This window comes from Balearica regulorum, chromosome 6, assembly GCF_011004875.1.
Source record: "Balearica regulorum gibbericeps isolate bBalReg1 chromosome 6, bBalReg1.pri, whole genome shotgun sequence".
In the NCBI taxonomy this organism is placed as follows: Eukaryota; Metazoa; Chordata; class Aves; order Gruiformes; family Gruidae; genus Balearica; species Balearica regulorum.
The window spans coordinates 29,724,293-29,749,080 of record NC_046189.1 but is presented as its reverse complement, the minus strand read 5'-3'; the positions used below and the strand labels follow the sequence as shown (position 1 = coordinate 29,749,080).

Sequence of the window (24,788 nt, the reverse complement as noted above, 5' to 3'; positions counted from 1 at the left end):
CACAGGTACATGGCACCAGCTGGCGAGATCTCAGTTGCCTTCTGGAGAAGACCCTGCTCCATGACCCCACTGAAGAAGCTGCTGCAGAGGCAGCGCACCCTATCCTGCCTGCGAGGAGTGAAGGGGAGCACCAAGTCGGGCACGCAAATAACCTGGTGCCAAACATCTGAGCATCCTCTCTTCTAACCACTGTTTTGAATATTACCCCTTTCAGAAGTCAGTATGTGCTTTATTAGCCAGAGCTCTGGCTTATTAACTATCTCCCAGTACATTTTTTTTTATTAATCTTTCTTTTTTTCTACAATTTTTGCATGTACTTTCACGCGAGACCGGAACTATTTCATTCAGCCCCCCCAGCCCCCCAATTCCCATGTTAGCAACCTGCTCTGTCTTTTCCCCTTTGCACACAGCGTGGAAGGAGCTGCTCTACCCCTTTAAACATCCAGTCAAACTGACTGCCAGCCAAAAAGACAACGACTTGTCTTCTGGTAGGATCTAGGGGAATGCCCTATCATTTTTTCCCGCAGCATTTTGGAAGTGGAATAAAGCCCTAGTAGCTGTGGGACTCCACAGATCTGGCTGCCGCCGTCTGCGCTGCTTGCCTCCCGGGGGCTGTTCCCCCGCTCGCACCTCTCCAGAAAAAGCACAGCTCTACAAACAGCCCCTGCAAAGCCGGGTGAGCACTGACCCCCAACAGACAGCAAGGCTGCAGCATGGCTACGGAGTCAACAGAGGGATCGAATGAGAGTTTTTTAAGTGATAAGCCCTATTTGTTCTTCCCTTGCACTTCCTGAAAACGTTCCCAGCCTTTACGGTTTCCCCTACACTGAGTGCCCGGGGACCTGTTCCTCAGCTGATGGCTGAGCCCTGTTTACAGCCGGGGGTTAAGGGATTTCGGGGTGGCTGTGGGACCACCAACCCCATCAGGCTGCTCCTCATCTCCCATGGGGATGGTGTGTTTCAGGGACGAAGAGAAACTCTCCTATCCACGCAGTCACTACAGCCTTTGCTCACATCTCTGCTGGCTCCTTTTTCCATGCCCTGGTCGAAGCTTACAGGAGGTGAACCCGGATCTTTCTGTAAACATGTCCTCCAAGGCATCAAGGACTATTGAGCTGTCATGTCCTGGATGAGGAGATTGACTGAGACCCCCCTTCCCAGAGTACAGCCCCCGAATGGTGCCTGCGCTCACTGGCTGCCCTAAGGAGGGGGACTCTCATGAGGAGGTCACCACTGAGACCCAGGCTCCTGCCCCTCCAGAGCAGACATGGACACCCGCGTGAAGTCCTGCCTCTTTGCCGCGTTTTAGAAAACATCACCCAGCCTGTCTAGGTCATCGTCCAGTGAAATCAAAGCGCATTACAGTATTCCCGGCAGCCTTTCCGCGCCGTCCCCCCAACCAGCGGGCCGGGAGGAATGGTACGTGAGGTCTCCAAATGGAGGGAGCAGCACTGGGTCTTCTCCAAGATGGTGCCAGAAACGACCCAGGCACAGTGTGACATGAGAAACACCACAGGCGCAAAAACGCAAGTCAAGCCTGTCCCTGGGACCTCAACCGGATAACGACACAGAAGCCCTGCACTCCCATCCAGCTGCTATACAGCACTTCTATAGGTTTAATGGAGCTGTAGAGCACTCCTGCCAAGCAGGTCAGGATTGCCACTGGACAGGGACAGCGGGGCAGGGGGTGGCCAGCGAGGCCAGCCTGCCAGGAGGGCAGCGAGTCCCTGGGACCTCAGCAGCGGGATTCAGCGTACCGCGGGTGGCCAACATTTTAGCAAGGCATGGGAGCGGAGGTGCGAGACTTACCCGTGAATAGCGTGGATAGAGTGAGGTTCATAATGGTATCGTCCTTCCTGGTGGCGCATGTCAATTGGCAAAGGAGCGTGGAAGGCCGGAAAAATGTGCTGCGGCACTGCTGAGGGGAATAGAAGAAGAAAAAAAAAAAGGGACTTCAAAAACTTTTCCTTTCCTTTTAAAACAATTTCAAAGGCACTAAATCTCCATGAATTTCAGAGCAAGAGCAGTGCAAGACAAGGGGTCTTCATGATATCAGCGCTATCATACACCAGAGAAGTGGAATGAATAAATAATCAAAGTCATGCGGAGAAATCCTACATCTTCGACATAAAAGATCTCCAACAGGGTTTTTGACAAAGACAAGCAGCTAAGCGCTCTTTGAACTTGAGGAGATTATAGGAAGCACCAAGGAAAACTAGACTTGCAACGCAAATCAGACTCAACAGAGCCTGGCAGGATCCAGACCTGCGTCGTCCCTCATGCCTGGAGTGGCAGCAAACACCTTTCCTGCAGGTCTGTACATACAGGTTGGAAATATTTACCTAAAAATGTAACGGCAAGAGCAGCACTAATGCAGACCATCTAGGCAGTCAGAAGGGGCTCAAAAGTGCCTACTGCCAGGTTCTGAAAGAGGAGCCCAAATTGCTCTCACTTGTAATCACTTGAGGCCCTATTTTTTATTCATTTGAGAAGCTTGTTTCATCTTTGATGGAAAGATAAAGTGGTCTCAAAAGGCAGAGAACACCTACATTGACTTATTAAATCTACAGGTTTTAATATTTATTATTGACCCCAAAAGTTAACGGTGAGAATATTTGAGTGAGTTGAGCTGATGGAAAATTCATCAGGTTATTTCTCCACACCACCCCGACAATGCTGCCTGGGCCTTTCCTGCTAAAATTACAGAAGCTAAAGAAATACAATTAGTAGAGCCTCGATAACGATACCATACAATCGCCCTCTAATAGGGCTCATCGCATCTGTAATGATGCTGCTTTCTAGATTTGTACCAGCAATCGGCTTAAAGATAAAAGGCTGATCTTGCTCTGCCTTTACAAACAGTCAGAAGTTCCTCATTAAAGATTACTTAATATTGTCACAGGTCTTCCCATTCCCTCTGCGGCTTCTTGGCCTTTCTGTCTAACTGATGACTAAAAGCAAAACAACACCAAACTCCTAACTGAACATTTCAAAACCCAGTCTGCACTAAGTATTTCACTGTGACTTGCCTCCGTGACAGGTAGCATCTCTCTGTAGAGTGGAGAAGCACCATCCAAAACCAAAGTGTCAAAGCTTGGGCCAAGTCTCTCGCTGATGCTCAGCAAACTCCAGTAAACGCCAGACTGTTTTCTATGAAAGACTTAAAAATTCAGCCTTTCCCATCTGTGACTCCAGCTGCAACAGAGCTACGCCGACTCCGTCCAGTGAGGCTGTGCTCCTTTTGAGTCCGTCGCGCAAAGCCTGCATGAAATCCCCGTATATGTCTTTCCTGGCATATCAGCAAGAGGATCTGAGGCTCCTACTCCCATTGCAATGCACAATCCCCAAGCACGGCGCGGCACAGGCACGTCAGCCGGGCTGCCGGGAGAGGTGAGAGACTACACAAAAACAACCTTCCTGCCAACTCTGCTGAAAGGCATTAAGCTAAGGTAGTCGGGGTGGAAAGTATTTAAGGCTCCACAGCAGACTCGCTCTCCGTGCTCCAGTGAAGGGCTGGCACCACACACAACCTGATACACTGGGAGCATTTTTGCAGCTCGCCTAATGTCAGGACACAGTAGGGTAACTGTTAACCGCCTTCCCCCCTTCTGCTCCCCTCCCCTCCTCTCCCAAAAGCAGCTCGGGGAGAGAATAAACTTGCATCCTTTAGGATTTGCTTTGGCAGGAGGAAGATTCACCCTTCAACCGTCCTGGGTAGGGATGATCTGTTACATAAGGACACTTGTAAGGAGTCTTCATTTTAAGAGGCAGCCAGTGTTTTTCCAGGTCAGAAACGCAGCAGAGTTCAGCCGTCATGCCCCGTGCCCTGCTCATGCAGCACCATACAGTCTCTGGTCTCCCCAAACCACGCTCAGCCCAAACCGCTGCCAGGGCTGGCAGGTACCAAGAGTGGCTGCCCTCCTCCCTGGGGACACTGCTACGACCACGACCCACGGCTGCCCTAGGGACCAGAGTGGGGCAAGGAGGTTTTACATCACCACGCACCAAGCACGGTCACAAAATCCACTATCCCTGCACAGACATCTGATGCCAGACAACACAAACATCTCTTCCAGCCTGAGCCCCTAGGCTGGGCTTCCTGCAGTGCTCACCCCGTATTTATGCCACACAAAGAAACCCAACTCTTCCGCGGTCCTGAGGCCAACCTAAACAGCCCAGCCGGCACCCCGTAGGTGAAATTTTGCAATCTCCCAAAACAGGGTGGCCACCCTGCCTGTAATGGGCAGGCCCAGGGCTGGGTGAGCCCCCAAACCGCACGGAAGTGCAAGTTGACATGGGCTGAAACTGTGCTGGGCATCGTGGTAACGTTTTAATAGTATGGAGAGTCATATACTAATCCTTGGGCCCATTCCCTGGACCAGTTTAATTCACTAATAATGATGAAATTATTAAGAACAACAGGTCAATCTGAATCTCTTAAAACCCAGGCCAGTTATGGTTTATTTTGTAACTGTGAATTTGTAAATGATTGATCGCTGAGGTAATATTGGAAAATTTGTGCTAAAAGAGTCTTTTCCTGTCACTCAGGAGAGCTGGGGAAAAGAAAACACAGGGTGTTTGCTGCCTGGCCTCCTTTCCTAGCTATCTGTTGGTTTTAAAATGACATCTGAAGAGAATTTCTCTCTCCTCACACCTCTGATTATTAATGGGAGAAAAATTTCCATGAACTTCCTCCCTCCCACTGGCACCACTGGTTTGGTTTCAGCATTTCAACCTATTTGGGCTGCGGGAGGGTCAGCAATGCTCCTGCCTCAGGTGCCTGTTTCACGGTGCCACTATCATTTCCAACCCCGCCACGTCCTCTGTGCTTTGCTGCTGCCGAGGGCAAGGGAAAGGGTTGTTTTTTGGTGATGTCCCTTTGCAACGTCCCATTTCAGGGCTCCCCCTCTGCTCCCCTGCCTGGGAGCACCAGCCAAGCCTACAGGCTCCGGTGGCTGGTGCTGTTCCGCTTTATTCTCTTCCAGGTGCCTGGTCAGAAATAATGAATGGTTTTATAGGCAATCAACTACCAATTCATAAACGTCAACCTGGCTCTGCTTCGTGTTCCCACCCCTCCCAAAGAGGACAGCGAGCTGGCAGCAGGACAGCAACACATGCCGTTAACAAAGATGGATGTTTTACACATACGAGTTAAAAAGACAATTATATTCAATTACTTCAAGTAAGTCATGGTGATGTATTCCTGAATAGCCATGGGAAGGGCAATATGATGATTAGGGCAATGAATTTGCCAACTTTAATCTAATCAAGGCAATCTTTTGTTTAGCATTATCTGCTTTGCGGTGGCAGAGGATTTACCAAACCCAAGCGATCTTTGCAGATTTAACCCCAAACCTGCCCAATTAGTGCTAGTGATGATTGTTTTACACAGAGGAAGGAAGATTTTAGCAGGAGGCCTGGGGAAAGCTTGGAAAAAGTTGGGCCACACCAAGCCGTGTGGTACGATATGCTGGGGTGTGAAGGCACGACATGGCACCTCCAAAAGTCCCCTACCACTAGAACAACAGATAAACATTTTCTCTGGCTCCCGCAGAAGGAAGAGAAAACCAAAGAACAAATCAAAGCAGCACCCAAGGGGCAGGGACGATGGGAAAACAGGGTGTTTCCTACAGAAATAACATGGCTCTTCATTAAGCCTGTGGCACGCAGCTCCCGGCGTGAAGCACGGCGGCAGAGCGGCAAGGCGCAATCGGACGGCCCCACCTTCCACCCAGCCGCTGCTCGTGCAGGAATGCGTCTGCTCCGCCACACCATTTGATAAGGGGAAAGACGCTGCTACCTGTCCCCACTTGTCGGAGCTGATTTTCTGGCCAAGGTTTATGAGCGAGACATGGACCTCCCACTGCTATATTCTCATCCTTGTCTATTCAAAGGCCAGCCAACCCTCTGGCTTCAAAGAGAAAAGATATGAAGCAGAAACGCAGGTTTAAAGGGGATGTCCCTTTGCCGAAAATCCCAGGAATCAGGGAGGGAGGCATCAGAAACAGGCATTTTTTGAGGATGATGCAGGCTTTTGATTATCTCCGCAGATAAACCTGTGCTTCAAGAGAAACGCAGACTGCACGCATGGGTTTGTATAGTGAGCAAAGGAGCCGCCGTTTTGACATCACTCACAGCAGCACCTCTGAGCCCAAAAAGGAGAATTAGTAAGGGTCAAATAAGCTTTTTCTATTCCAAATACTTCAGCCTACACATGTGATCGCTTGAAAAAAGGAAAAAAAAAAGCAGCAGAAGAAAAGAAATCAGACCCCACGCCACTGAATTGGGTTGCAAATGCAGTTCACTTTGACAAAAATAACGCTGAAAGCCCTTCCTCTTCCAAGAGGCTCAAACTAGTGGGAAGAACTGGAAACGGGCAGTGGCAGGAATGGGCACAGATGGAAAAAGCCCAAACTGCTGCACTTGCAATCATGTTCCCAAACCGGCACGCACTTAAAGGAAGTCTGTTCCCACTTGCAACTGGGGTGCTGCAGCAAGAACAGCTGGGAAGACACCTGAAGAAGCCCCCCCCACATCCTTTGTATCCTCCGATATGCACAGAGCTCCCATCACTTTATCTAAAGCACATGCGTGCTGCACAGGCCACCAGGTGAGCTAAAAAAATGCGGTTTTCCTACAGTCCAACAGTCTCCTGTGGGAACAAGCAGTCCTGGCTGTGAGCAGGCTCCTTTGCCACCAGAAACAGAGCACAACCATTTTGCGATCAACACGGAAAATAATTTGTTGAGAAAAAAAGTAAAAGCTCGCTGTCTGGATAATGTAGTACGTGTAGTGCTTTTTCCAACAAATTCACAAAAAAATCCATAAAAAATTAACATTTTATAAAAGAGGAAAAACAAATGCTGACTTCTTGAGATCCCGTTTGGCTTGATTTCCTATGGTTTTAATGATGCATGGGACACAGCTTTCATAAAGGGATCACAAGCTACCTTGCAAAGACTAACAAAGCTTTACCTCTCCTCAGGAAGAGAAGCAAACATGCCTCTGAAACACGGCTCTTTTTTTACTCAAAGGGGGCTGAAACAGGATAATGTAAAATAACTTGCCCAAATCTACGCAGTCAAACAAGTGCTGCTTCCCCAGCAAACCTCAACCACAGCAAGCAGAAACTGCAACTTTATCTCGAAAAGCCTTCGGAGCCCCGGGGGATTGGATTGATTTGGATTAGTGGGAGAAAAACCTCCAGACAACAGCTCACGCAGTCCTGTCACCGCAGTGTCATTAGCAGCTGTGCACAAGCAGCTGACACAGAACAAACATGGGAAGGTGATGTCCCAGAAGGTGCTGGTTAATGTCCACGAGTGCTTTCGCAGCAGTGGCGCTGTGCTGTCACGGGCCGCATCCCTGTTACTGGAGGTGGTGGGACACTGCCGGGTGCGACGCGGCTGCTTGCAACAGCTTCTGCTTCCCCCCACCCCCCCACCCCCAGGTCCAGCTTCTTTGAAAAGGGTAATAGGAAAATAAGTGCTGCCTACATTAGACGCCACATGGAAACTTCTAAGACATGAGAGGAGGCACTTGCTAGCTTTCCCCGTCTCCAGGGCAAAAGCCCTTCTCACTGCCACATCTTCTCCTGGATGTCCAAATCTCACTCTCAAGGGCAAGGTTAAAGACACAACAAATACGAAGTGTGCTTCACTCAGTCATCGTCTAGAGAAGCCCACAGCATCAAGCAAGAATTAAATCGGAGGCGGCATTCATTTCTTGTCAGGCTTTTTAAAGTCCCAATTTTACTTATCCACAGTGCACATTTTAAAGCGACATGTTCTGGCATCCAACAACCATGGTGGCAAATGTCAGGTTTGCTTTGAAACAGTAAAGAGGGTCTCATGCTTTTCTCCCCAGCCTCCTGGTAGTGATTTTCCTCACATTAGAGCTCGCCTGGGCTCAGTGGGCTCCAGAGCATCCCCGGACAGTCAGGCATGCTCGGCGTGTGAGCAGGGGAGTCAAACTGGCCCCGGGCGACTGAGTGCGTGTGTGGCTACTTGACTCCCTTTGATAGTCCCTCCTGGGCGTTTCAGTGTTGTATTTGGATGGCTGCCCCTCCAGCAAAGTGCTGCGGGGCTGTAGGTGTCGGCAAGGGAGATGTTTTTGTGTTTGTGTGACGTCCCCAGAATAATGATCTCGCTGTTTAAGTGAGTTGAGCGAATGAATGAGCACAAGAAAAACATCTTCGCTGAAAGCACAGCCAAAGTTAATGCACCATTAATAATGGCCCGGGTGAATTATTGGAAGAGATAATAGGCCTGGGGTCAGGGAAGGTCTGAGACAAAGAACGGGGAAAATTGGGTCACAGAAACATGACAGAGCAGATCACGCTGGTGCGCCTCTGGGATTCTCCTCCGATGAAGTCATGTACCACCATGCAGAATATTAAGGGCTTTGCTGGGAAAGCCATTCCCAGAACCACTGCTCGGATCGATACAGGGAGCAGGGGGAGCAGACACAGAAGCCTACAGTAGCCTCCTCTTAGCCCCCCACGAGCCCTCGGTTTGAGAGCTTCACTGTAATGTTGTTTAGAGATACTTTGCAAAATACACCAAGTGCACACCTACCTCAAAAAGGGATAATTATGTGGTTGCTAATTACACCGATCTGCATATTTTCTAAGCAGAGAGAGGTGTCTGGGGGAGCATCTGCCATTCCTGAACGGCAGCACCGTGCACTTCACAAAAAGCCATCTCAGGTGCTTCAGCAGCCTCTGCTTTTCCGTCTCCAAAATCACAGTGGACCAGCCATGAAGGCGCAATCTCCACCTCCCGCCCCGCCACCTGCCTGACTTCACGACACTAAATTACCAACTAACCTCGCTTTGTCAGAATTTCCCCTCTTTAAAATGGAGATAATAATACCTCCCTACCTCAGAGGTTTGGTTAATGTTTATACAGCACTTTAAAAATGATGTGGTAATTAAGTGCTCAGTATTATTATATCAACGTGTATAATAATTCCAGCAGACAGCACTATAAACAGGGCTGCACCAGGCGTGCTTTTCTTTTGTTTGGCTTGTTAGCATTTGGTTTGGTTTTCATACAGCATACTTCAATTATTATTTGTTAATTATTATGTTGTTTTATTACCTGCTCAGTGGCTTTGACAAAAATAAAAAAGGAACTACACAGGTAAAATAATAGTAAATACTCATTCTGGCCTGCTACGAACATTATAGCAAGGATAAATGGGAGGCAGGCTCCCACCAGCTCACCTACGGGAGACCCCTCTCCCGCCCCGAGTATTACAGACCATTTTGAAACAGATCCAGGCAGTTGTTTCCATCCAGAGGGATGCAGAACCAGCTTTCTCTTCTTTCTAATATACGTAATGAAGAAAGATGGTGGTAGCCCTGATTCACAAAACTATTTTTTTTTCAGACAACATGTGTCAGGATGCTGGAGAAGACAACGTGCTTAGTTTAACTGTGGGTCGGGTGCAGCAAGCCAAGCTTCCAATTCAGGTAAGCGATAAAGAGCACACAACTAACTTCTGTTGGAGAAATGGCTCAGGTAATTGTAAATACCATCTAGAAGCATTGGAAGGAGAAGGGGTCTTGCTGGAATGCAGGTATGTGAAGAGTAAACAAGAAATAATAAAAAATATGTTGCCCTTCAGCTATAAAATCACCAAAGCAAGCCTCAAAACAAGCATCATTGTACTGACATCATAAAGCATCTGCAGGACAGTCAGTGTGACTTTCCACTCAGAGAAACCGAGGTGCAGCGAGGAGCAGAGGACACTGCCAAGGCTTGCCTCTTCTCCAGCAGTACTGCTGGAGCCCCCTGCACGCACCCCACCACCGCGGAAAGACCCGGAGCCGTTTGCTTCCCCACCAGCCAGCAGCGAGACCGCACGTGTGGCCCTGTGGAGACACAGACTTTGGATGCCCATATGGATGCGGTGCTCACTTTCCACAGAATAAAACCGATTCCTGGGTTTTTCTGCATAATAAAAGCCATGATAAAAGCTGTAAGACACAGCAAACCTCTCCATCACACACTGCAAATGCAAGGCTGCTCCTCTCCAGCATCCCAGAGGAAACCTCCTTGGCAGCCATCACAACAACCATCCATCCTCCTGGAGATGGCCCAGATCCTCTTACAAAGTTTATTCTACTGCTTCAGCTCAGGTGGGAGAACAAAGAAAAAGACTTTTGAAGATGCCGAGGGCTGTCATTACGCAGCCCCCACCTAGGACACGGGCACTGCTGGCACACGGCAGGCAGAAATGTGGTCCTGGTGGCCACGCAGCCAGGGAACATGTTTCAGCCCAGCCATCATTTTTGCATTCAGCATCGCTGCTGAGCTGCAGGCTGCGTCCAAAAGCAGGGCAGGCAGGCAGGCATCTGTGGAGCGAGCTGGCTCTTGCAGCTGGGACTGGGGCAAGATTAGATCAGCGAGCTCCCCCTGCGGCCCCATGGCCAACTTGAGGCAAGACCGAAGGAATTTGCCCATAAATTTCCTCCCTAACCCAAGAAGGAGGTGGTGTGCTTAAATGAACTCAGACCCTAATGGAAGTAGGATATTCTTGTTCATTTCGACGTTTAACCCGTCCTTGAAGCTCCTGGCAGCTGTCCTAAGCTCGCTCCCCTGCACTGCCTGACCTTTGTTAAGGGCATTAAACCTGTCAGTCTTTTCCTGGGCAGAAGAGCTGGAACAATTACAGTGAGGCTAAAAATGGCCTTTTGCCTCTACATGGAAAATTTAGATTAAAGATGTAAGAGTTCATTGACATTTTCTACAAGAACGTAGAATTGTCGTTAAGAAATCAAACCCTGAAATACCTTGGCTGTTACCTGCCATCTCCGAAACGCTGCATGAGGGGCTTTCTGCCTCGGCCACCAAAGGGCTGGGGACAGTCATCTCAGTGGGGACAGCCCAGCTGCTGCCAGCAGGGACATGAGGACGCCAGAAAAGCCTGCAACACACTCCCACGCAGGAGCTGGCTTTGCAGCAGGCTTCAGATGTGACCAAAAATGGGGCACTTTGCTTGTTGGTGAGAAAACAGGAATTTTCTGAAGCCTGCGGACAACACACATGGAAAGTTCTGGCTTTGCTCTTGTAAAAGAGGTTGTGCCCAAATCTTTCAGAAACTTCAAAATGGTGTTGGGAGGATGAACGTATTCATGTCTGTAGAAGTATTTTCAGACATTCAGGTGGGCATCTGCAAATAAAGGTGATGCATTATTTAGTATTCTACAAGAATTCCTGGGGTCTTCAGGTTACTGATACGTGGTAGCCTTCAAGGGACAAATCATTATGTTTTTATACCTCTGGGAAGGGTAAATAACATGAAAGCAGAGCTCTCCTGCAGCCAGAGGGAACCCCACGAGCACAAGGAAGTCCTGCAGCAGGGTGCCTGAACACCGAAGCTCTGATGGCTTTCCAAAGAGCAATAATTAGAAAAGTCTCTTGATCAGCCTTGCTGCCACCAGCCATCATCTTCAGTCCTAAATAGCCTGAGTTCAGGGAAGGTTTAAGGCAGAACAGTTTTCCGTCAGAAAACATTTTCCAGGAACCTGCAGCTGCTGTCAAAAGCAGCACAGAAGAGATCAAGATGGTTTATGATCTATTATATTTTAGACTACAAGAAGAACGTAGAAGTGATGAACTTGAAATGCCTTGACTTTATTACAACAATATCTGCCAACATGGGAAGTTTCTGCAGGAGCTTGCTGAGAATTTTTGCTTCCTGGGAAATTAAAAAAAAAACACAACCCAATTTGCCTTTTTCTGCTAAGTAAGCATTGGATTCAAAATGAAATTTGAAACATCAGCAGCGTGATGGCACGTGGCATCCCACTCCACTCACACTCTGCTGCTGGAGAAGTCGCCCAGGTTTTGGTCTCTGAGCCGAGCGCTGCTGTCAAGGCAATGTCCCCTCTGCTTCAGTAGCCAGAAGCATCCCAGCCTCATCGCTAGACCCTACGCCAGCACGGCGAGCCTGCTGAAATGTAAGCCATCGAGGCTGGGATGGAGGTGGACAACAGGATGCAAATCCCATCTGGGATGTGCCAGTCCATCACACCTGAGCAGGAGTTTCTACCTCCACGCTGAGGATTTCCAGAGTGAGACCTTCCCACTGGTGCCAGCTTCTTATTTGATGGACAAGGAGCTGTGACTACCGAACAGCAGAAAACAAACCCAAAAGGCCTGATGCAGCTTATTAATTCCACAGGTCTTGAGCTGCAAATGTTGAGAGTCTTGAAAATCACTTAATTGCCAGGCTGTCAGGCCAAGATGTATTTCAAGGACGCTGCCAATCTGACAGTTATTAACAAACAAAGAGGCCACAAGCCCCGACTGCACCGAGATCCTTGTTACTTCTACTCATGTGCCGCCTCCCAACAGGAAGTACTTAATAAGAATAATAATATCCCGAAAGGCCAACCTACGGCAGTGCAATTAAAAGGCTTTTCTGTCTCACTTTGAGGGGGGAAAAAAAATGAGGGGGAAATTAAAATCAGACAGGAAATTCCACTAGAACAAGCTGGCTTATGTCCTAATAACACAGGATTGTGCCAACTCCTCCAGAAAGTAAAGAAGGGGAAAAAAAAAAAGGGGGGGGGGGAGGAGGTTGAAAAAGAAAAGAAAAAAAAGAGAAAGAGAAAAGCAGCCCTCTAAACTGACTCAGATCTGAGGCTACATTGTGGTTCAGCTGTGGCTGCAATTCTAAAGGGAGAAGGGCAGCACAAGCGAATAAAAGGCAGTTTGCTTTTCGAGCAAGTTGCTGTTATATAATGTAACTCTTGTATGAAAGCGTGGCCACCGCCGCTTTGTCGAGAAAAGACACAGCCCGGTAAGCTCGAAGGGCCAGATGGATCTTGGGGCTTGTTCTCCCAACAGCTGCTGCCAGAGAATGGAAAGAAGAAAAAGAACAACAACAACAAAAAAAATCCCAACCAGCGAGGAAGAAATCCCGGCGCACGAGGGGCAGGCAGGGAGGTGGAGGCAGAGCAGATGGTGGTTCAGCTTGTGCCTGCCTGGACGGGCAGTAGGAGAAAAATCAGTATTTCAAAAAGATCTATGCAAACTTTTGGATCCCTCCAGGAAGACACGTTCATGGAAGAAAAAATGCCTACAGGCTTAAGGGGAGAAGTTTTCTCCAACTTATTATCATCCTGCTTCCTGGGAAGCCAGTAGCATCCTGAATTCAGCAACTGCCTGCACCTCCAGCTGATGCAGCAATTTCAAAAAAAAAAAACAAACCCAACAACCCAGGCCAACAGGATTTGCCATTGACTGATCTGGGACCACGCCAATGAATGGCAAACTCTTTCATTCCCCTGTGTATTTCACGTTAAAGCTCATTTCACAGTGGGAGCCACGTCGCTTGAAGCGGCTGGTGAAAAGGGACTGTGAGAACCTCAGCCGACCGTTGAGTGCCCGGAGTATTCCCCAATATCACCTGCCTTTCTCCCGCCGTCCTCAATACCTGGCTGTGACAGACCCCCCATGTCCTCAAGATGTTTCTTTTTCTGGGTACCCCAAGGAAAAGAAATACACTTAATGCACGTGCAAATGAGGTCCTGCCAGTGGTCCTGCCTCCCGCAGCAGGGACCCTGGGGAGCAGAGAACCAGAGCACGAGTCCACAGGCAGCTGAACGTGCTGCTCCACGCGGCTCAGCTGCTCCCGGAGCTTGATTTTACATCTCAGCAAACTTTTCCTTGGCTCTCAAAAGTGCAACTGCTTCAGATCGCCTACAATACAAGGCTAAATTGTAATTTGCCGTTAGATGGAGGAATTATGGTAGAAGGCACTAATTGGCATTTATGACCAGGAGGCAGCAGGAGCACCAGAGGACACTGATGCCCTTGGTTGAATCCAACACAACCAAGCCAAGGATCTCCACTGGTGAGATGCGGAGGGATGGGCAAGTTCAGCAACCTCAGACTAGAGACAATGAGACTGTTTAAACACCAAAGGGCAAAACTAGTGAATGAAAAAGAAGGGAGAGCCCATCAGCTATCACACGGTGCTCTCTGCATGACACTTCTCACCTGATAGCAAGTCTAGCGGAGCCCTGACTGTGTGCCTTCCACTCATGCAAATAAAAGCTTATAGAGGAGCATCATCCCAAGCTGCATCCCTAGGAACAAGTCTACAGATGGGGATGTCTTTTAGCATTCAAATCGACACTGCCTCACACCCCCAGCCACACATTCACACCCCTCCCCGGAGGTGGCACTGGCACTCATGCAATCACACACCAAGCCAGCTCAGGGAGTTCATCCAGTTGAAAACTAATCACCTAAAATTTTATTGCATGGGGCTTTGGCTGGATTGACTCCCTGAACCAGTTTACCATGAGATCGCTGGTGCACGAAAGAGCAAAAAAGGCCCTCAGGCTGCAGTGCAGCAACCACTTCCAGCCCAGGCTGCCACCGAAAGCAGAAGTCCTGACCTCCCTTGGCCAGCCATCCTCATGTTGCGCCACCCTCTGTTATGGTAGCCAGGCCAGTTTTGTGTGGCTGCAGGGCTGGCTGGACTGAGGAGCGCATCCCACTGGAGGATAACTTTCCCCTTCCCAAGGGCAGGTGCTTAGCCAGGTGAGCTTCATGCTCACAGCCCAGCTTCTCAGGTGCTGTTCCTGGGGTGCATGACTGCTTCTAGCATTGGCCAAACTATGCGTATGAAGCAGCTGGGGCTGACCATCCTTTACAAACTAAATACATTTCCCCAAATCCAGCAGGTAGTGCACCAGAAGCTATCGGCACAAGGAGTCGGCACAACTTGCAGGAGCTGGAAAGATGCCTTGCAGAAGAAAAACTCCCAAGCAGATGCTCAAATCCTATGAAAGTGCAGGTGCCAGTGCCAACAAGAAAGGGCATGCCAGCCCGCCCTGAGCACAGACCTACCTGAACGGTCTCCCCCGCCGCAGGGCTGCCTGCTGCCATCACGGGGACATCCATACCCCCTCGTGCTACAAAGACTTTCTCAATCTTTCAGGACAAGGCTGCGCTTCAAATGCAGCGCTGGCATTTCTAGCCTCTCCAATCCAAACCACAGGAGCGAGTTTGCTTTCTTTATGCATATGCTCCTCCAGGCACTAAAACAAACTGAAATCAAACTGTTCCTATAGGCAATGGCTTGAAAAATTTCCCATCCGTATGAAAGGTCTGTTTATATTATTTGTAAAATTGAACAAATTGAGTCTGGAAAAACCCCATATGGAGTCTGCTGTGCGTTTTCACCAAACTTCCTTCTGGAAATGGAAGCAAAGATATCTGCTTTCTACTAGAGTCATGATAAAATTGCAGGGCTGGGTGATTTTTTCTTGCACTTATACCCAGGTGATAAGCATCTTGGTAGCCTTCAAAGAAGAATTTTGGGAGCTTTCATGCTTCAGGACATCAGTCCCCAAAGCACTCCTAGTCCATAAAGACTAAGAGGATACTGCACAAGCTGGCTTTTAACCAAGCATAAGGCAGCCTGCTGCTCTTAACTAAGCAGAAGGTCTGACAAGGAAAGGGGTGAGGAAGTTATCTGTTTTACCCAGCTGTGGTTTTGGTGCAGGCTAATAACTCCCATGTATCATCCTGCCGTGGTATGAAAATTTTCCGCCTGGTGTTAAAAATGGTCCCAGTGCAGTTTGCAGTGGATTCTCCAGGCAGCTCATGCAAAGTGTTGGTTGTTAGCATGCTGCTTGTGTAATGAGGGTGCTTAAGACTGTAAGGGGTCTCTGGAAGGTCCTGAAGAGTGATTGCAGTTCAGGAGACTCACCCACCTGGCAACATGCTGATTTATGGCCTGCTCAGTTAATAGCCCTGCTTAACACAGGAGTTTGTCGAGATTAAGTAATTGCCTGAAACAAAAAGTTTATTATCTTTAAGTCTCTGCTGATGAATGACTGGGTGTTGGAAGAATCATGTGAAAGATCATCTGTGATTCCCTCCCATTCAAGGGGGAAAAAAAAAAAAAAAAGAAAAATAATAAGGTTTTAAAAGACAAGTTTTTCCAGAAGGAGTTTGAAAGCTTACAATGAACACTGAAACACGGTTGCAGACAGTTACAAGCAGGAGGTTTCGCGTATCGGGTAAATAATGAATAGCTCAAGTAATAACACAGTTCTGTGACGCATTTTTCCCCCAAAGAACGGCAAGATATTTTGTAAACATTAATTAATACCACCCCTTGAGAGATAACTGATCCTGTCACACAATAATGAGATTAGGAATAAATCAAGATGGAAAACCTGTTTCGTTTCCATACATCACATAGTGGCCTTTCCAATCCTAGAAAAATCTGGAAATTTTCCAGTCTAGAAAACACTGCAGATAACTGTAAAGCTAAAAGATGCCGCATGCTAAATTCTTCTACAATTATTACTCATTTCTATTTCCAGATGCTTCAGCAAGGTTAATCGGCTTGATTAAGGTCACACACTTACGCTTCCTCATGAAACCAAGATCCAAAGTGCACCAGAGCACAAGGCTTTGCGACTCACCTCGGTCCACCCGCACCCCCGAGACAAGACACCTGCCTGCTGAGCATCCCTTACAGTGGGGCTCGTGCTAGGAGACGACACGATGCAAAGCTCTCCTCCTTTGTCCCATTTCCTTTTCACCCCCGAACATGCTCAGAGTTGGCACATGAGCACAAGAGTGTGGACGTGAGGGAAACAGGACTGAGAAGAAACCCCCGTCTCTATTGCAACCGCTAAGTAACATTCCCACAGCCCCAGATGTCAAACCCGCTGTCCCTCCTCACATCACTTTGAGGCCTTCCTGCAATAAAATGGGACTTGGCTCCAGCTTTTCCTAGCGCTTCTCATATTACCTTTTAATCCAAATACATATGGTTCAGGGAACAATGACAGACTTGCATGAAAGGATGTACACCAAGAGAATGCAAACCCTGGAAAAAAAAGGATGAGATCTGCAAGACTCCCTCGGCCCCAAACATGTGCCCCCCCCCCCCCCAGCATATTAATCAAAAGCCCGATGAGAGTCCTTTTGAAATCCCCCAAAAGATTTCCACAGACTTCAGTGGTGTTTGGATCAGGCTGCAAACTCAGAATAAATCATAAACTGGCTACATCTGCCAAGTTTATATCTTTCTTTTCCAGGTTTCAGAACAAATCCATTTTACTGCTGGGAAAAAGCAGAATGAAATAACTGACAAGAGTTCAAATATCCTGTATCACTCCCCATATTAATTCAGCCAGTCAATCTCTCCCATAACTTTGGGAAGTGAAGCAGATTACTTTGGCCAGATCAAAGCACAAAAACTGTGCTGTTTCATTTATGTGCATTTTATTATTTAAGACAACCTGTGCAAACTCCTTTCTCTCGGGTTAAAGTGACAACTTGGGGGACTAAAGCACAGTCTTAAGCTAAGCTAAAATAAACCAAATGACATCTGCATTGAGACAATCTAATCATCACCCCTCTCCCCCCCCCCCAACAATTTTGAAGAGGTTCTCTTATTAAAACCATCTAAATTTCAAGAATGCACAGAAAGAAAGGACTTCAAAATGTGGCACCAGTCAAAAGAGTTTTGTGACATCCGGAGTATTTTTAATGTCACAAGGGACTCTGAAACAGGTCCCGCAACCTCATGTTTTGCATAAATTGGGGTGGTTTTATTAATTTGTGGCTAATACATTGTTGTTGTTTTTTAACTCTACCACTGAGAGCAAATTCCCCACATGTAAAAGACCACGTTTAACTCCCAAGTTGGGTGATTCAGCAGCATGTCCCCTATTAGCATCTGTCCTCAGCGAGCAGGAAAAGGAGCTGTTCCCCCTCTCTCAGTTCAGACCCTCGCTCATGTATGCTGATAGCTTCAAGCTAACTTGAAAGATTTGCAAGATGGGGAGCCTCCTACGGCAAACAGCTTCAGATATCATTTAGGGGGTTATTCATTCCTTCACCATCTGCTGAAAGCAATGTTAGCACTGGCTTGGAGCTGGAAAGCCACTGCACAACAGATATAGCATCATATTGGACTTTTCTCTCATTTTCACTGTTGGTCTGGCATAAAATCAACAATTGCAATGTAGCAACACCTGCAGAGCAGCGCAAGACAGGAAAAACAGCCAGACATCCTGGTAGGAGAGGCTTGACGAAGACCCTTGGATTTGCTTTGACCCACTATTTGGGTCTCATTGTGCCATTTCAGGATGGGATCTACACAACCGCTCGTGTACTGGGCCCCCAAACTAGGGCAGCAGCAGAAATGGGCGTATTAAGTTCTTCAGAAACGCAGTGCTGGCAGATCAAAACATCTGTGAACACTGTGTTTTACTGACAACACGCTTCTAACTCTGAAACAGGTACTGCTATCAGGCTATTAGTACAAGCACTTTACTTTGAAGTATGTACAGTAATCCTTGCAATTTTACTCCTGGCTCTGGTATTCATTTGGCTTTGGTTACTTCTATAATTTATCTTCCCTCTGCAAAATTCAGACTGTAATATGCCCATCCAGAGTGGTAGGGGTATAAGCACCCTCATTCTGTGCTCCCCTTTTATCATGCATGATATTTTCAATAAGAAACTTTAAAGGGGGGAAAAAAAAAAAAGGTTTTAAATCCTGGTGATGTTAGATCTCAGTTTTTCCCACGAGAAAATCACTTAGCACTTCTCTGACTTCAGGTGACTCATTGCTGTTACCCTGCTGAGGCTCCCATACTCCCTTTGCGATGCTTAACCCAGGCACGTAACTCGCCCTGGTGCGGTAGGCGTGCTGGCATTTGCTAATAGGCTTCCTGGGCTGTCACCTGGATGTGATGGGTGAGACAAAAGATTATGTGATGATTTCTGTTTACAGAGCAGTTATGATAAGCTGACATTTGCCTCTAGCTGTTGGGTTTGATAACTCAAATATGACCTACATGAGTGCCAGTGACACTCTTGCTGAGAGTAATTTTAGAGGAACTTTTCCACATACCCTCCTGAAAAATTACAAGTGAATTTCTAATGCGTGTGAATGAGGCCGTAGTGACAGCTGAGGAAGCTGCAGTGCCTTCATCTCCACACTCACATCATCACAGGTCACATCACCCACGCCACCTTGCTGGCAGCGGCTGATGCTCTCACGGAGGCTCACGTTCCTGCACCGCGGTCTGAGGATGATTTCCTTTGCCCGGCCCCACAACAGCAGGTATCGGTATAAAGTGGACATGTTCCTAGGACAGGGCACCCGCTGCTGGGGAGTGCCATTGGCATCCCCAGCTGAGCAGCAGAGTCCAGCGGCAGATTCCTTTGAACATCTGAATGAGCATTTTCCCATTACTAACCCCGATTTCACAACTCTTCACTCATAGGCAAACACGCCTGTGTGTGCTTAAAAGGAGAAGGGAGCTTGGTCAGGGACTGGAGAGACAAAGAAGCCACACTGCAAGAAGTGTGACTTTGTTTCTCAAGGACCAAGAGTGCCAGGTAGGCACCAGCACCTCAAAACATCGCTGGGGCTGCTGAGGAAGAGGAAGAAAAGAAAGGGCCTGGACGGACCCATGCCAGCACGGTGCTGGTTGTGAAAGCCATGACTGGCTGAGGAGATGACACATCTAACCACCCTGGTGGGTTCTCAGGAGCCTATCACATTTCTCCAGAAATCAGCTGGTACCACCAATCCTGCCATGTTCACTTACTAAAAGATGGGGGAGAAGAAGAGGGGGAAGAAAAAGAGCAGGGGGAAGCTTCGATGTGAAGGAAGTGGAAGACAGGCTATTGCAGATACCTTTCTAAATTATTAATTGAACTACAACGGCCACAAATGGCTATGGCTATGTTTAATTATTCACACACTTCCCTACGAGATTTTCAGTTATTCGGCTGGCCAGCAAACGAGTTTGTGGGCACAACGATTTTCCTGATTACTGGGTTTTCTCCATTTCTCAGGGTGCATTCTTCTCAGCTTCCCTTGACTTTGTCTCATCTAGTATCAACACAAGCCACATCCATAGCCCAAAAGAGTTGCCAAACACAGCTTTGCCAGTACATGTAAGTGCTAATTATTATTACTAAACTGTTGTGACCATGGCTCCCAGCTGAGACAGGACCTCTGTAGTATAATCTAATTCACAGGCACCCCTGTCACCTCTCCTGGCAAACACCGTGGGGTTGACATACGACTGAGAAATGCAGGCAGACTGGTTAATACACTTCCCTCTGACTCAAATGACTATGTGATCATATGAAAGAAATCTGTTAATAGCTGGGCAAATAAGGGACATTAATTGCTTCGTTGTAAAACAATGCTTTGTTGTCAAATCAACATTCACGTTCAGCTACATGATGTTTCTTTTTTTATCAGCATCTGGTCCCAAGAAAACCTTAATTTATTAGTTGTAAGTCCAGTTTTGCTACACTTACTTATGTCCGGTAATACCATAGTTTGCAAGCAGTTCCACTGCATTAACGGAGCTCCAGCTGGGGCTGGATGGCAGATTTGGGCTTTGGAAAACTGCTCTCAATTCAGGAAAATGACAGTGGCATCGTTGTGTCCACCACAGCACAGTTATCCCTCTCTTTTCATAGCCTGGACTTTCAAGCGACGTAACGCAAGCGCCCCAGCCAGGTCACACACAGGCGTCAGAAAGGCAGGGCCAGGTCTCCATCCGTCCGCGTCACGCACGTCACCCGCGCTCCAGCCCTCCAGCCAGGGCTTTCCAGGAGGAAAGGGCCGTGCTGCTGTCCACACCGAGATACCCGAGACTGGACCCTTTGTGTCTGGGAGTATATTTGTGCCGCCAAGAAGGGAGAAGAGCAGGGAGATGATCTGCATTGGGAAACATCAGGACTGTTCCCTCAGCATCCGAAGTAAAGTTCCGCGACTTTGACTCCCAGTGGAAACAAAAAGCCCGTTTTTATCACCTCACCTCATCCTGGGTCTACAGAGAAGTGAAAGGCAGACACAGCAACTGCTAATATCTTAAGCCACATTTATGGAAACCTTTTGACACCAAGGCTATTTTTATTAGCTAAGTGCACTATGCCTGTATCAGAATGCAAGTTTTATTGCTTACAGTTCAGCCTTGCAAAAAGCCTTTTCCAATCACTGTCTGTGGCAATGATAAGCCTTAACGACACTGGGAGAGGTTACAGTACCTCCTAGCACAGCCTGGCACTTAGAGCAGCTACAGACATCCCACACATTGCTAACCTCCACTCCTCTGCAGAGTTCTCCATGCACCAGCCCTGTGTTTTCAAACACCCGGCTTGGCCAGGTAGTTGAAAGTGTGCACAGAAAATAGGAATGAAACACAGGTCTACAGTTTTGTTTGGCTTTCCAAACCAGCACAATTTTACAGCAGGTTTTACCACTTAGAAGAAGGCAGTACATTTGGTGTCCTCCTTCTACCCCCCACCTCCTGACCGGCAGAAGCAATACCCAGCAATACCCAAGGACCTCCAAGCAGCCCCACCAGGTCAGACAAGGCTCATGGTGTGCCACCTCCTGCAATGGCCATATCCCAGAGAAGACCCCGAGGCCAGAAGACATGTCCATAATACTCCAGAGTATTCCACCCAAGCAATTTCTCACCTCTGGTCCTGAGGCAGAGATGTGCCTTTGTATTTAATAACCTTTAAGAGGTTTCCCTTCCAAGCTGTGCCTCAGTTTCCCCAGTAGAGAAATGGAGAAAAAGTTGCCCTTAGTTTTACAAAAATATTTTAGCAACTATAACAATGCTCGCAAATGGTTTCAAAAAGGGTATGTAAACCCCTTAATTTTAAAATCTTCTTTTAATTACACAGGATTCTCTACCTGCCTATTTTTTTTTCCTGGAACTGCTGTCTCTTTCAAACCAGTAAACTGCATCCCAAGTGAATAACAGTAGTTTAGAGCGATACAATCTTAGTGCGTAACACCCTCAGAGCATCGCATGCCACACCAATGTTGAGAAACCAGGGACTCGAACAGATGCAGTCAGACCGCTCGCGGTGGGAGTTCAGAAACAAATAATTCAACCTTTCATCACTCTCTAATCCCAGGAAAGATATCAAGGTTAAACTACTAAGAAAAATACAGGGAGTGTTAAGCAACATGGATTTCAATTTGGAAAGGCTTAATTAGCCTGCTAACTGTGGTCACCCATTTCAAGAATTTGAACCTACTGTAATTTCTCCCTTTACAACATGCACGACCCAAGTGGGTACATTCGCCATCTGCAGCCACGGCATGGGTTTGGTGTCAGTTGCTCGCTCTATAATTGGCCCTTTATTGTGAGTTACCACGAAAGGCTCCAGGCAGTCCCCACAGACCTTGCCCTTGATCTGGGTTAAGATACTTTGACCTGTGATCCTTTATAATAAATGATATCCCCCCAGTTAAAGAATGCTGCCTTCAACAATATGGGCCTGCCCTCAGGAAGTGGGAAAGGAATTTTCCTGTAAAGGCAGATTAAGGAAATTCCACGCAAATTTCATGCGTTTTGAATAATCTTCTGAACCGTGACAAACCAGCTTCCCCTTGCAGGGATCCTGCTCCAAATCATTGCAGCCTGAAGACAAATTTAGCTGTCGCTTTCTTGGCGGCAAGGCATGCTGTTTTTCTTGGACTTGGCACTCTGGCCTGAGCGTGGTGCTCGGTGTGGCTCGTCCCTCAGGCTCGTCTGTCCAGCACTGGCACTGCCTGGGCACTGCTACACTCATGCACAAGGATGGTTGTAGTTTAAATTTTACGCGCAACCCAATATTGTCTGTTGAGTTGGGATGAGCTCCTGTGCAGGGATAAAAGAGGATTGATACTCCGAGCATGCTCCCCATGCTTTGCCCAGCAGGTAAAGAGGCAGCAGTAAAACCAGCCCTCCTGCTACTGGCTTTCTTCTTCTGTTTTTGGTAGCCAATGCTATTTTGGGTCAGGGATAGGTTCGTGCTTAGCAGCTGCATGACCTGCACGGGTGGTGCCTGGCTGGGAGGAAGCCACTCGCCGGCTGTCCTCTACCAGGCATCCTCCTCTGGGGCAGCTCTGAACATCCTGCTTTCAGTATTCTCCTTTTGCTTCATTTCTGGCCTCTCTGACGTCTCCCTAAACACGATGATGATGAGTGTCCCATTTTTCCACCTCCGGGCCCCTCTCCAGCTCATTTCTTCAGGAATTCCCAGCTCTGAGAGTGTCTGCACTTGCCAGTCGTCCCCCCCCATCGAAACATTTCTCCATCTCTTAGGCACATCACCACTGCTCTTGGGCATGGCTCCACCACCCTCAGGCACCCCAAAGCATTCCCCCTCCCAGATGTGCACCATCCCTCCCAACACCTTCCCCCGTGGGTCAAGGCTGCACCTCCCCCAGCACTTCTGAGGCTCATGCCCTGGGTGTTGAACCTTCAGCCGAAGTCCTCACCAAGGCATGGTCATCTCACATCCTCCTGCTAACCAGGTTCAAACCAGGAAGCGGCAAAGGAACGTCATTCAACTTTAAAAATTTTAGTTTCCTAAAGAAAATGGTCCATTTAAAGGGGGATGGTTGTGTTAGCTGGACACAAGCATTTTTTCCCTGAGTAGTGTGTGGTGATAGGGAATCCCATGGGACCATAAGAATTTTAAAGCATTATGTATTTTTTTTATATATATATGTAATACAAAATATAAAAATTTTCACTATTCCTCCATCAGCTTATATCAAAATATTTTCCTGTGCCTCATGAAAATATCAGATGAGGAAACTTTTAGTTTAAAAAAAAAAAAAGTCTTAGGAGTCTTTTACATGCAGCAATGTTAATGAGATTGTGGCCACAAGGAGCGAAGGCATAAGAGAACAGTGTTTTAGTGTATATGTCAGCCCTCGTGTATGCTTTCAGTAGAGGAAGCAAATAAAATATTTTACCAGGCTCCTGAAATGGTATGATGTTAGGACAAACTCCTGCACAGCTTTACTTACTGGAAAATAAAAAAATGCAAGCAATTATCAATTGTTATTACTAAACCAGGTGACACTCAAAAGTAATGCTGTGTTCCTAGCAATCAACATCACAATAAAGAATAGAGGCACAGCTGTTCTGAAAAGGATGGCACTTCCTCACTCTGAGCAAATCATTTACGATTTTGAGATTTTCTCTTAAATGAAAAAGTTTTGAAAAAGCGTATTGCAGTTAACAGCAAAGCAACCAACAGCATGCTACCAGCCTGACGTAAAGTCTATTGAAATCAATGGGAGTCTTTCCACCGACTTCATCGGGGTTTGGATCAAATCCTCCAGGAGAATAAGCTATTCTGCAATATCCATTATTATGGACCGCTTTGTCCTGGTAATTAGATGCCGGGTGAGCACAGCGTGATTGTTTAAGGCACTGATCATTCACCCATGGAGACCCATGTTCAGAGCCCGGGTAGGTCGAACTCAAAGAGGGGCTGCAGATTCCCACTGGCGCCCGCCGGCGTTCCCAGCTCCGCCGCCGCCAGGTAGACGGGACGGGCAAAGGCGAGAGAAGGCAGAGGTCGGGCTGAGCTGGTAGAGATGTGCCAAGCGCCTGCCCAAATATCCCTGGCTCTCCTCCATTTTCCCCATGCACCGTCACACATGCAAAATATTTTCAGGGGAAAAGCAGATAGCCAGCAGGTCGTGGGTCTGCACAAAGCACCTCTGTATGGTCCCAGGCATTTTGCGCAGCGCGCTGAGCGTCATCAGTGTTACTGACTACGCAGGGAACACGTCTCTGTGTTTGCATCTTGTTTCTAAAGTAAAACATACTGCTCCTTGGAGGATATGTCTGAGGGAGGGACTGCAAGTCCCCTGCAACCAAAATACAAACAGAAAGGGCAAGCCATGCAGAAAGGACTCCGACCATGAAGTTGTATATTTGGCTCACTATGAATACAGGACTA

General features: G+C 47.7%; 1 protein-coding gene across 5 annotated transcripts in view; it reads right to left on the bottom strand.

Annotated features, from left to right (window-relative positions):
• GLI2 (GLI family zinc finger 2) overlaps nt 1–24,788 on the bottom strand; it is a 195,224-nt gene that overhangs the window by 67,347 nt on the left and 103,089 nt on the right. For 2 of the 5 annotated variants that reach the window (XM_075757032.1, XM_075757034.1), the window contains one exon: nt 1,810–1,918. The exons of 1 other annotated variant lie outside the window; for it this stretch is intronic. In XM_075757032.1, the coding sequence (XP_075613147.1) occupies nt 1,810–1,918 (109 nt within the window). The remainder of the gene's footprint in view (nt 1–1,809; nt 1,919–24,788) is intronic. 2 more of the 5 variants (XM_075757033.1, XM_075757035.1) reach the window with 1 other exon arrangement.